At 44.0% G+C, this 13,944-nt stretch overlaps 1 protein-coding gene across 2 annotated transcripts in view; it reads left to right on the plus strand.

Moving 5' to 3' along the window:
* The window catches only part of LOC106608229 (forkhead box protein N3), an 89,818-nt gene that overhangs the window by 33,385 nt on the left and 42,489 nt on the right, over positions 1–13,944 (plus strand). For both annotated transcript variants that reach the window (XR_006770342.1, XM_045721092.1), the window contains exon 2: positions 1,164–1,730. Coding sequence is in view for 1 of the 2 variants with exons in the window: in XM_045721092.1 (XP_045577048.1) it covers positions 1,182–1,730 (549 nt within the window). In the remaining variant the exon portion in view is untranslated. The remainder of the gene's footprint in view (positions 1–1,163; positions 1,731–13,944) is intronic.

Here is a 13,944-nt window from a genome sequence, read left to right on the forward strand (position 1 = left end):
GTAACATTCCCTAGAATCTCTCTGAGCCACACCTTGACGAGCGTGTCACACCAGTAACATTCCCTAGAATCTCTCTGAGCCACACCTTGACGAGCCTGTCACAACGCTTAATATCTTAACCCCTCGCTTGCCTTGTTTATGCACATTCTATTTCCAGAGGCTTTTCAGGAGTAGGAATATCTGCCGTTCAGCTAGGAGGTGCTGGGGCCAATTTAAATTAATTACAGTCAATGTCAATATTGGTGCAACAACATGACAGGTAACTGCTGTTGAGTCACAGGGATACTGTCAGTTCAGGACGTAGATATATATTTAGAATGATCAGAGCAGGGAAGAAGAGCAGCTTCTGTGTTTTTGACAGATACAGAGCTGTTGTTCTCTTGCCATTTTCACAGCAGCTCTGGGCCGGGAGCCATGACAACATGACAATGGTCATGGGGGGGGGGACAGCTGTCTGTCAATCATTTAGACTGAACAGACAGATCAGGGATGACCACTTTGGCTTGTATTTTATGAACCTTTATTTAACTAGGCAAGTCAGTTAAGAACAAAATCTTATTTACAATGACGGCCTACCCCGGCCAAAACCGGACCAATTGTGCACCGACCTATGGGTCTCCAAATCATGACCAGATGTGATGCAGCCTGGATTCAAACCAGGGACTGCAGCGACACCTCTTGCACTGAAATGCAGTGACGCAGACCACTGCGCTACTGGGGAACTGGCTACTACATGTTGCTGTTGGGATTAATCCTACTAGTGTACGTGCGTGTGTGTCTGTGTGTGTGCTTGTGTGTGTGTATGTGTGTGCATGTGTGCATGTGTGTGATGAGCATATGCTGATAACTCACCCTATGACTGAGTTCTGTATGTTGCCATCTTGGCATCACCATACCAACAGAAGACACCAACTAACACAGGACATAGGCATTTACCATGCAGACAATGTAGATACTGTTCTATCAATTCATCTGCAGTTAACTAAATGCATTCTAACTCTCATTTATCTTCCGTGGTTGGTGTGATTGTTGCAGCAACCATTCCTGGAGATCGCAGTAGGAACTTAACTGTGTCTCAAAAACCACTGTAGAAACATAAGAGTTGCGTGCATGACTTGATTCGTAGTTACCCAATATGATCTCCTCCTCTCTTCCCCCTCCAGGAGAGAGCCCAGGGTTGAATGGGACCCACCATGCCGCCCAGTAAGAAGGCCAGGAGCCCCAACAGCGGATTAGTAGCCACCCGGGGTCTGAGTCCTTTCTACAGGGAGGCGGAGGCAACAGACCTGTCCCTGTCCCTGTCGGCCTCCTTCTCCAAGGCCGAGGACGAGGAGCTCACAAGCCTCTCCTGGCTCCACGAGAGCACCAACCTTCTCAACAGCTTCTCCCACTCGGGGCTCCGCTCCGTCTCCCCCCTGCAGGACCCTGATGGTCACCCCCTACCCCCCCTCTCCCCTTCCTCCTCCTCCCCCTCCCCTGATCCATGTGACTCCTCTTCCTACGACCTGGCCACGGGAGCCAATAGGAAGCCCCCGTATTCCTTCAGCTGCCTAATCTTCATGGCGATAGAGGATGCGCCATCCAAGAGGCTGCCAGTGAAAGATATCTATGGTTGGATCCTGGAGCATTTCCCGTATTTTGCTAGTGCCCCAACTGGCTGGAAGAACTCGGTGCGCCATAATCTGTCGCTCAATAAGTGTTTCAAGAAGGTGGACAAGGACAGGAGTCAGGTAAGGAGGAGAAGACACACAAACAGACACACACAACACACAACACACTCCCCCCCTCCCTCTCCCTTTCCCCCTTCTCTCTCTAGCTCCATTTGTCTTTTGGGCTCCAGAGTATAGTTCGTTTGAGGTGCTTGAACACATTTCAAAAGCAGTTTTCAGTCAAATACGGCCAGTATTTTGTATACAAATGTACAAGGAATTGCTTTATCAATACTTTATAATCTTGTCTTTTTAGTTGAAATTCTGAAGTTTAGAGTTTTCTGGAGGGAACAGCCTTTCGGTTTTCATTTCAATCTTGATATGGTCTCTTCTAAAGGCTTTTAAATATTGAACTAATCATTATATATTATAATACTAACTAATCATTCTCCTATTTCAGGAGCAGTTTAGCTATTTATAAAGAAAATCATTCCCTTGCCCAATTAATACTAAAAGTCGTAAGAACATTTATGTCAAACAACATCATATAATATACCCATGGGGAAGTAGAAGTCTTATGTGTATACAAGCTGTAGCTTTTGATCAGGGGAGATTGCCATTTAGTTTCATTAGTTTCTCTATGAAATAGTTCAGACGTGTGCACAGGACTAATTCTACATTAGACAACATTTGTTTTAGAAGAAGTGTGCTGTGCCTGCCTGTGTGTGTGTGTGCTTGTGTGTGCGTGTGTGTGTTTGTGTACGCGCTTGCATGTGTGTGTGTGTGCGCCTGCATGTGTGTGTGTGCCTGCCCTTAAGTTACTCTGCCATCTGGGTCTTGACTACTACTGCACAGAGTTTGCCTTGTATACATATCTCCATAGTAAATAGGTTGCAGTTGACATAAAAGTATGCTGTTGCTGGAAAACGGATTTGGTTATACTGACTGAGTGTGTGTGTGTGTGTGTGTGTGTGTGTGTGTGTGTGTGTGTGTGTGTGTGTGTGTGTGTGTGTGTGTGTGTGTGTGTGTGTGTGTGTGTATGGCAAGGACAAAGAGGTGTAGTTGGCAGGGACACAGAGGCTTGTCTTTTTGTCACAGCAAACAGTTTAAGACAGCTCATTAGTTAACCCTTCAAATCTGTCAAATACCTGCTCAGCCCAAACTGACTACCAACTGTTACAGAAACGGGACATAAAGCTTTATGTAAAGCTGCCTGTGCACGGATACAATTCTGTTTTTCTAAAGACAGATATTTTACCTGATTTGTGTTCAATTATAGCCACTGTGTAGTTTTCAAGGAGATACTAACGTCACTGTAGTATTAAACTATTTCCAAGGAGAAGCTGTTCTTCACCTATTTGTCTTTTAAACGCCTTTAACAACTTTCTAGAATGCCCTTCTAGCCAATCAGAAACGAGTATTCAACAATGCTGTGGCATAAATACCTTTAACAACATTCTAGAATGCCATTCAAGCCAATCAGAAATGAGTATTCAACAATTCTGTGGTATAAATGCCTTTTACTTGCTTTTCTCTGCCTATTTATCTCCAGCTGAATTGAACACAGTATGGGTCGAGTAAGCATTTTTACACTGTATTATAGTTCACATTAATGTAAAACTTGTTGGGTGGGAAAATCTTCAAATTGGGGTTTAGCATAGTGAAAGAGTCTTGGTCGGTCTGAGGTCTAAGTCCTCTATTGGCTTTTACTTGGAAGGAAAAAGCCTCTTTGCAAATGCACAAATCATATTTTCATCAATTTAGAGAGGTGGAGATTATTATGACAATGGTCTATTTGTTCAAGTGATTGTGTTTCTGGGGCATCTGCAGGCAGTACTGACTGGGCTTACTGCAGAATTTTTTTTGTGTGCATAAGTATGTGGTGTGTGTGCTTGAGAATGCTGCTTGAGAAACAGAGCAGTCTATTGCTCTCAATGCTTTCTCAAGGTATTGGACCAGATGGTTCTCAGATCTCTGGTTTGTGACTGGTTAAAGTTGTCTCATAGGGTCTGGTAGGGTGGGTCACAGCAGATGAAGAAAAAACACAGTTCTCAATACATCTTCGGTGTATTAAAGACAACGAAGTATTAGAGTATTAGAGTCTCTCTCTCTCTCTCTCTCTCTCTCTCTCTCTCTCTCTCTCTCTCTCTCTCTCTCTCTCTCTCTCTCTCTCTCTCTCTCTCTCTCTCTCTCTCTCTCTCTCTCTCTCTCTCTCTCTCTCTCTCTCTCTCTCTCTCTCTCTCTCTCTCTCTCTCTCTCTCTCTCTCTCTCTCTCTCTCTCTCTCTCTCTCTCTCTCTCTCTCTCTCTCTCTCTCTCTCTCTCTCTCTCTCTCTCTCTCTCTCTCTCTCTCTCTCTCTCTCTCTCTCTCTCTCTCTCTCTCTCTCTCTCTCTCTCTCTCTCTCTCTCTCTCTCTCTCTCTCTCTCTCTCTCTCTCTCTCTCTCTCTCTCTCTCTCTCTCTCTCTCTCTCTCTCTCTCTCTCTCTCTCTCTCTCTCTCTCTCTCTCTCTCTCTCTCTCTCTCTCTCTCTCTCGAGTCCATGCCCCGATGAACTGAGGCTGTTCTGAGGGCAAAAGGTGGATGTGCAACTCAATAATATGAAGGTGTTCCTAATTTTATGTCCACTTAGTGTATTTGTGCTCTCTGGTATTATATTGTCTATTAATAAGTGTGTAACCAAGTCAGACATGTTTTATCCTAGATGTGTAGTTAAGAAGAACTGTGTGTGTGTGAGACTGCAACGTCAAACAGTACATACATAAATATAATCAATCCCATCAAGGCAGGGCTTTCGGCTCCCTTCCCAGAATGCTTTGTAAACACAGGGGAGATGGCGTGGAACCAGAGAGCTGGGTCGTAGTGTAGGCACAGAAAAACTGAGCACACACGCCCAGGCACACACACGCACACATACAGAGAACACTGAGAACACATGCAGCTGTCTATTCCAGGAACAAGGCTCTTTCCAAGACATCAAGAGAGGGAAAGAAAAACAGTGGTGACCAGCCAACCCAAATTCAAAAAGCTTATGCTGTTGTTTTCATTTGAGGGATGTCAGAGTATCCTTCAATGTAAACTAGTGGGACTATTTTCTGCTGGTAAATACAGCTCACTCATCCCCATTGGGCCAGCTGGCATGAAGGGCATCAGAAAATAAAGAATCCCCACTTCTGTCCTTGGCCATCTTCTCCACTGTGTCCACTTTGAACCAATCCTGAAGAAATAGAGATATCTATCTCTCACTTCCAGACCCTTCCAGATCATTCCCTATAGCTCTAGTCCCAACACCTTACCACTGCTACATCTGGCTATCAGCGGAGCCTTGTCTGGCAGCGAAACAGTTCATTCAGCCTCATTTACTGCCTTTTAAAAAAAACATAGCTGATATGGCTGACTTGCTTAAACAAATGTGCTTTCTACTGACAATTGAGGTGTACAATTTATGGGATTAGGGGACGACAAGCCGATAAGAGGCAATCCGTAATTTCGATTAAGACATTAATGAGCGAGCTAGGATGGACGTAGAAAATATACTGCTCAAAAAAATAAAGGGAACACTTAAACAACACAATGCAACTCCAAGTATATCATACTTCTGTGAAATCAAACTGTCCACTTAGGAAGCAACACTGATTGACAATACATTTCACATGCTGTTGTGCAAATTGAATAGAAAACAGGTGGAAATTATAGGCAATTAGCAAGACACCCCCAATAAAGGAGTGGTTCTGCAGGTGGGGACCACAGACCACTTCTCAGTTCCTATGCTTCCTGGCTGATGTTTTGGTCACTTTTGAATGCTGGCGGTGCTTTCACTCTAGTGGTAGCATGAGACGGAGTCTACAACCCACACAAGTGGCTCAGGTAGTGCAGCTCATCCAGGATGGCACATCAATGCGAGCTGTGGCAAGAAGGTTTGCTGTGTCTGTCAGCGTAGTGTCCAGAGGATGGAGGCGCTACCAGGAGACAGGCCAGTACATCAGGAGACGTGGAGGAGGCCGTAGGAGGGCAACAACCCAGCAGCAGGACCGCTACCTCCGCCTTTGTGCAAGGAGGAGCAGGAGGAGCACTGCCAGAGCCCTGCAAAATGACTTCCAGCAGGCCACAAATGTGCATGTGTCTGCTCAAACGGTCAGAAACAGACTCCATGAGGGTGGTATGAGGGCCCAACGTCCACAGGTGGGGGTTGTGCTTACAGCCCAACACCGTGCAGGACGTTCGGCATTTGCCAGAGAACACCAAGATTGGCAAATTCGCCTCTGGCACCCTGTGCTCTTCACAGATGAAAGCAGGTTCACACTGAGCACATGTGACACGTGACATGAGATCCTGGAGACGCCGTGGAGAACGTTCTGCTGCCTGCAACATCTTCCAGCATGACCGGTTTGGCGGTGGGTCAGTCATGGTGTGGGGTGGGATTTCTTTGGGGCGCCGCACAGCCCTCCATGTGCTCGCCAGAGGTAGCCTGACTGCCATTAGGTACCGAGATGAGATCCTCAGACCCCTTGTGAGACCATATGCTGGTGCGGTTGGCCCTGGGTTCCTCCTAATGCAAGACAATTCTAGACCTCATGTGGCTGGAGTGTGTCAGCAGTTCCTGCAAGAGGAAGGCATTGATGCTATGGACTGGCCCACCCGTTCCCCAGACCTGAATCCAATTGATCACATCTGGGACATCATGTCTCGCTCCATCCACCAACGCCACGTTGCACCACAGACTGTCCAGGAGTTGGCGGATGCTTTAGTCCAGGTCTGGGAGGAGATCCCTCAGGAGACCATCCACCACCTCATCAGGAGCATGCCCAGGCATTGTAGGGAGGTCATACAGGCACGTGGAGGCCACACACACTACTGAGCCTCATTTTGACTTGTTTTAAGGACATTACATCAAAGTTGGATCAGCCTGTAGTGTGGTTTTCCACTTTAATTTTGAGTGTGACTCCAAATCCAGACCTCCATGGGTTGATAAATTGGATTTCCATTGATTATTTGTGTATGATTTTGTTGTCAGCACATTCAACTATGTAAAGAAAAAAGTATTTAATAAGATTATTTCATTCATTCAGATCTAGGATGTGTTATTTTAGTGTTCCCTTTATTTTTTTGAGCAGTGTATAACTATTTGTTTAACACATTTTATATGCACAGCGACAGAATTCAGAACATGGGTCGTTCTTACAGTATTCTCCCTGTACACCAAGTCAGAACCGTAGGATAAATAAAGGGGGCATATAAGCAGGCAATGAAAGCTCTTACAGTATTCAATGATTACTTTTCTCAAAAACAGGTAATAGATTACATGTGCACCACCAAGTCAGAACAGCAGGTGAAATTAAGAGGTGAAAATAGACCAAACTATTAGGGTGAGGCACATTGGCTACTAACAGCTTACTACGTAACATACACTTAGTATTACTTTCTTAGCTACAGTTTCAGTTGAATACATTCAGTTGGACAGCTGACTAGGTATCCCCCTTTCCCTTTCCCTTTCCCAGTATACATATCTCCCTGGCATATTACATAATTTATGCAGCAGCATACAATACATTTTTGGACTCACCTTGTGTTCACTTGAATAGGAAGGTAATGAAAGTCTGCCATTCTTTGGATTTATGGTGCTTTCAAGACAACTGGGAACGTCATCATAAATCATTATGATGTCAGTGATCTTCAGGTTGTGGCTCTAGAAAGAGGCCCGAATTCTGGATTTACAATTCTTGTTGGATGAAAGTTCAAAACGTATTTTCCCAGTTGTAGCTCATTTTTCCAAGTTCCCAGTTGTCTTGAACTCACTAAACTCAGATTTTGCAGTTCCGAGTTAACAGTTGCTTTGAGCCCGGCACAAATCATGCTTCATTGACAGCATGGCCAGTGTTGAATGTTTATAATTATAAACTAGGAAACAAGAACCTTAATCTCAGACTTGGGACCACACAGCCACTTGCTGCTTGCAGTTAGCCACGGATTCCTTCCAAACCACTCATTGTTGAATTTTCAATTTCCAACTTACATTTACATTTACGTCATTTAGCAGACGCTCTTATCCAGAGCGACTTACAAATTGGTGCATTCACCTTATGATATCCAGTGGAACAACCACTTTACAATATCTTTTTTTTGGGGGGGGGGGGGGGTTAGAGGGATTACTTTATCCTATCCCAGGTATTCCTTAAAGAGGTGGGGTTTCAGGTGTCTCCGTAAGGTGGTGATTGATGCCGCTGTCCTGGCATCGTGAGGGAGCTTGTTCCACCATTGGGGTGCCAGAGCAGCGAACAGTTTTGACTGGGCTGAGCGGGAACTGTGCTTCCGCAGAGGTAGGGGGGCCAGCAGGCCAGAGGTGGATGAACGCAGTGCCCTTGTTTGGGTGTAGGGCCTGATCAGAGCCTGAAGGTACGGAGGTACCGTTCCCCTCACAGCTCCGTAGGCAAGCACCATGGTCTTGTAGCAGATGCGAGCTTCAACTGGAAGCCAGTGGAGTGTGCGGAGGAGCGGGGTGACATGAGAGAACTTGGGAAGGTTGAACACCAGACGGGCTGCGGCATTCTGGATGAGTTGTAGGGGTTTAATGGCACAGGCAGGGAGCCCCGCCAACAGCGAGTTGCAGTAATCCAGACGGGAGATGACAAGTGCCTGGATTAGGGCCTGCGCCGCTTCCTGTGTAAGGCAGGGTCGTGCTCTGCGAATGTTGTAGAGCATGAACCTACAGGATCGGGTCACCGCCTTGATGTTAGCGAAGAACGACAGGGTGTTGTCCAGGGTCACGCCAAGGCTCTTAGCACTCTGGGAGGAGGACACAATGGAGTTGTCAACCGTGATGGCGAGATCATGGAACGGGCAGTCCTTCCCCGGGAGGAAGAGCAGCTCCGTCTTGCCGAGGTTCAGCTTGAGGTGGTGATCCGTCACCCACACTGATATGTTTGCCAGACATGCAGAGATGCGATTCGCCACCTGGTTATCAGAAGGGGGAAAGGAGAAGATTAATTGTGTGTCGTCTGCGTAGCAATGATAGGAGAGACCATGTGAGGATATGACAGAGCCAAGTGACTTGGTGTATAGCAAGAATAGGAGAGGGCCTAGAACTGAGCCCTGGGGGACACCAGTGGTGAGAGCACGTGGTGCACAGAGACGGATTCTCACCACGCCACCTGGTAGGAACGACCTGTCAGGTAGGACGCAATCCAAGAGTGAGCCGCGCCGGAGATGCCCAACTCGGAGAGGGTGGAGAGGAGGATCTGATGGTTCACAGTATCAAAGGCAGCAGATAGGTCTAGAAGGATGAGAGCAGAGGAGAGAGAGTTAGCTTTAGCAGTGCGGAGAGCCTCCGTGACACAGAGAAGAGCAGTCTCAGTTGAATGACCAGTCTTGAAACCTGACTGATTTGGATCAAGAAGGTCATACTGAGAGAGATAGCAGGAGAGCTGGCCAAGGACGGCACGCTCAAGAGTTTTGGAGTGAAAAGAAAGAAGGGATACTGGTCTGTAGTTGTTGACATTGGAGGGATCGAGTGTAGGTTTTTTGAGAAGGGGTGCAACTCTCGCTCTCTTGAAGAGTGTAATGTTTATGTGTAATGTGTATGTCAACTGGCCATTGAGCACCGATACGTTTTATCTATAATTTTTCTTCATTATTTCTCTTCATATGACAACGATTGCCAGTAGATTGTCGACTTGATTCATGATGATGACTGATAGCTAAGATTTTGAAAGTATGATGTTGACATGATCAGTCCAATCAAAGCTACGTTAGATATAACATGTTTTGACGTAATTTTACCTGTGGTCAATGACCTTGAGCCTTCTTGGATGGGCACTTCTAATGTAACTCTATGGCAGCACCCAAGGGGCTTGAATTTTCAAGCTCTACCCTTAGACTTGGCAGTGATGTAGTGTCCCCATGAGTGACAGAACACTGAGCCAATCATGGGCACAATGCTCAATATTTTTTGCTGGCTTGACCCACCACCACAGAAAGCGCTGAGCGAGGATGAAACACCTGCATTTTGGAGCTGTCTTACTCAAGAAAATAAAAAAGAGACCATGTTTGTCTGCAACTTTATTAACTCAATGATATATGTTTTTTTTTACATTGTTTGCAAACTGATATGTGACACATATTAATGCCAAAATAACAGGCAAGCCTCCTCAAATTTGTATTTTATCATTTTTTTATTTATTTTTTTGCTAAAAATGTGGGTCTCAAAACAGGTGGGGCCCTGCCCTGAATGACGGGTCACCACTGTTTGAGACGCAGACCTGGTGTTGTCTGGGTGAATTAGGATAAACCAGCTCCACATAATGGAATAATCCAGAAGGGAGGGTACTCAGAGCTGTGGAAGAAACCTCCAGTGGGCTTTAGAGAATGGTACCATGACACGGTCTGGGAGAGGAGAGGAGAAGACGAGAGGAAGAGTGGAGAAGATAGGAGGAGGTGGAGGAGAGGAGAGGGAGAGGAGGAGACGAGAGAAGAGGAGAAGAGAGGAGGAGCGAATAGGAAAGGAGAGGGAGAGGACAGTGAGACGAGATGAGGAGAGGAGAGGAGGAGACAAGATGAGAGGAGAGGAGAGGCAGTAGGGGAATGACGACGTGTTTTATTAGTTAGTACATCAACTGGACCCTTATCCTGTCCTGCTAAACAATGTATGGAGTACTTTTGGGTGTCAGGGAAAATGTATGGATTAGAAAATTATTTTCTACAAGAATGTAGTGAAGTAAAAGTAAAAGCGTGAAAAGCTGTCATCAAGGCAAAGGGTGGCTACTTTGAAGAATCTCAAATATGAAATATATTTGGATTTCTTTAACACTGTTTTGGTTACTACAGGATTGAATATGTTATATTATATAGTTTTGATGTCTTGCCTATTATTCTACAATGTAGAAAATAGTAAAAATAAAGAAAACCCAGTAATGAGTAGGTATGTCCAACCTTTTGACTGGCACGGTATATACAGTTGAAGTCGGATGTTTACATACACTTAGGTTGGAGTCATTTTTCAACCACTCCACAAATTTCTTGTTAACAAACTATAGTTTTGGCAAGTCAGTCAGGACATCTACCTTGTGCATGACACAAGTAATTTTTCCAACAATTGTTTACAGACAGATTATTTCACTTATAATTCACTTTATCACAATTCCAGTGGGTCAGAAGTTTACATAGACTAAGTTGACGGTCCCTTTAAACAACAGAAAATGATTTCATGGCTTTAGATGCTTCTGATAGGCTAATTGACATCATTTGAGTCAATTGGAGGTGTACCTGTGGATGTATTTCAAGGCCTACCTTCAAACTAGTGCCTCTCTACTTGGCATGATGGGAAAATCAAAAGAAATCAGCGAAAACATCAGAAAAAAATGTAGACCTCCAAAAGTCTGGATCATCCTTGGAAACAATTTCCAAACCCCTGAAGGTACCACGTTCATCTGTACAAACAATACTACGCAAGTATAAACACCATTGGATCACGCAGCCATCATACAGCTCAGGAAGGAGATGCGTTCTGTCTCCTAGATATGAATGTACTTTGGTGCGAGAAGTGTACATCAATCCCAGAACAACAGCAAAGGACCTTGTGAAGATGCTGGAGGAAACAGGTACAAAAGTATATATCCACAGTAAAACAAGTCCTATATAGACATAACCTGAAAGGCCGCTCAGCAAGGAAGAAGCCACTGCTCCAAAAAGCCAGACTACGGTTTGCAACTGCACATGGGGACAAAGATCATACTTTTTGGAGAAATGCCTTCTGGTCTGATGAAACCAAAATAGAACTGTTTGGCCATAAAGACCATCGTTATGTTTGTTGGAAAAAGGGGGAGGCTTGCAAGCCGAAGAACACCATCCCAACTGTGAAGTACGGGGGTGGCAGTTCATGTTGTTGGGGTGCTTTGCTGCAGGAGGGACTGGTGCACTTCACAAAATTTCCTTCATGAGGATGGAAAATTATGTGGATATATTGAAGCAACATCTCAAGACATCAGTCAGGAAGCTAAAGCTTGGTCACAAGAGGGTCTTCCAAACGGACATTGACTTCCAAAGTTGTGGCAAAGTGGCTTAAGGACAACAAAGTCAATGTATTGGAGTGCCATCACAATGCCCTGACCTCATCCTATAGAACATTTGTGGGAAGAATTTAAAAAGTGTGTGCGAGCCAGGAGGCCTACAAACCTGACTCAGTTACACCAGCTGTGTCAGGAGGAATGGGCCAAAATTCACCCAACTTATTGTGAGAAGCTTGTGGAAGGCTACCTGAAACGTTTGACCCAAGTTAAACAATTTAAAGGTAATGACACCAAATACTAATTGAGTGTATGTAAACTTCTGACCCACTGGGAATGTGATGAAAGAAATAAAAGCTGAAATAAATCATTCTCTCAACTATTTTTCTGACATTTTACATTCTTAAAATAAAGTAGTGATCCTAACTGACCTAAGACAGGGAATTTTTACTTGAATTAAATGTCAGGAATTATGAAAAACTGTGTTTAAATGTATTTGGCTAAGGTGTATGTAAACTTCCAACTTTAACTGTAGATACACAAACATGACATTGACATCTAATATCCAGTGACAGTATTCACAATGTTGTAGATAAGCCTATTCACACGGCCCAAATCAACGTTACCAAAACATTTGTTGCTTTGTATGTGCATCATTTAAAAACAGAAAAAGTCAGTGTTGGGATTGATTATATTTATGTATGCACTGTTTGACGGCGCAGTCTCTCTCTCACACACACACACACACATATTTCTTGTCACTCCTCTGTCGGACTCCTTCCTGCTGTTTCTATTTGACATCATGTGATCCAAATGGTGAAGTATGTATTGATGTGATGGTTTACGACACTCTTTTACGGCACCTGTGGTATGTGTGTGGCAATGGCAGAATAACATTAAAAACTTGTTAACTATGGTTGATGTTGATGGTTGTCTTTGCTCGCTGTAACCAACAAAGTACAACCAAGTATTGAGCTGCATTGCTGTACGTGACATTTCTCTCCTTCAGTATGATCTAAAGTTGTTATGTGGGTAGGATCTGGTCTGTAGAACAACTGTTAAGAACGTGAACAAGAAGAGGGTAGAGAGAGAGGAAGAGAGAAAGGAAGGAAGAGAGAGAGAGAGAGAGAGAGGAAGAGAGAGAGGAAGAGAGAGGAAGAGAGAGAGAGAGAGAGAGAGAGAGAGAGAGAGAGAGAGATTGAAAGGGAGAGAGAGAGAGAGAGAGAGAGCTTGAAAGGGAGAGAGAGAGAGAGAGAGAGAGAGATTGAAAGGGAGAGAGAGAGACACGTGGGAGAGAGTAGACAGCTTTTTTAATAGAACTAGGGGCATTTTTGTATTGACAACAACAGAAAGACACAAAATTTGGATAGCGTTGATCTGTGGTGCTGGACAGGGTTGGGGAGTAACTAATTACATGCAATCAGTTACAATATTTTTTGTTATCAGTTACTTGTAATCTTTTTTATTTTTGTAATTAGTTACGTTACCAGCTAAAATATTGTCATCAGATTACAGATTCTTTTTAAAATCTAGATGATTACTTCTTGGATTACTTTTAAATATTTATGAAAAAATACATCAAATCAAATAGTTTTTGTCACATGCTTCCTGAACAACAGGTATAGACCAACACTGAAATTCTTACGGGCCCTTCCCAACAATGCAGAAAAAGAGAAAAATAGAGGAAACAATTGAAAAAATATTTATATAATAACACAAGGAATAAAATAGAAAAATAATGGGTAATCCAAAATGTATGTTATTGATTACAATTTTGGACAGGTAACTAGTAACTGTAACGTATTACATTTGGAAAGTAAGCTACCCAACCCTGTTGTAGGATATTAACTAAGTTTGGAATTGTGGCCTGGTGTCTCTGTGTTTACTTGTGGTCTGGTGTCTCTGTGTTTACTTGTGGTCTGGTATGTGTCTCTGTGTTTACTTGTGGTCATGTGTCTCTGTGTTTACTTGTGGTCTGGTGTCTCTGTGTTTACTTGTGGTCATGTGTCTCTGTGTTTACTTGTGGTCTGGTGTCTCTGTGTTTACTTGTGGTCTTGTGTCTCTGTGTTTACTTGTGGTCTTGTGTCTCTGTGTTTACTTGTGGTCATGTTTCTCTGTGTTTACTTGTGGTCTGGTATGTGTCTGTGTTTAATTGTGGTCTGGTATGTGTCTGTGTTTACTTGTGGTCATGTGTCTCTGTGTTTACTTGTGGTCTGGTGTCTCTGTGTTTACTTGTGGTCATGTTTCTCTGTGTTTACTTGTGGTCTGGTATGTGTCTGTGTTTACTTGTGGTCTGGTATGT

This window comes from Salmo salar, chromosome ssa06, assembly GCF_905237065.1.
Source record: "Salmo salar chromosome ssa06, Ssal_v3.1, whole genome shotgun sequence".
NCBI classification, from domain to species: Eukaryota; Metazoa; Chordata; class Actinopteri; order Salmoniformes; family Salmonidae; genus Salmo; species Salmo salar.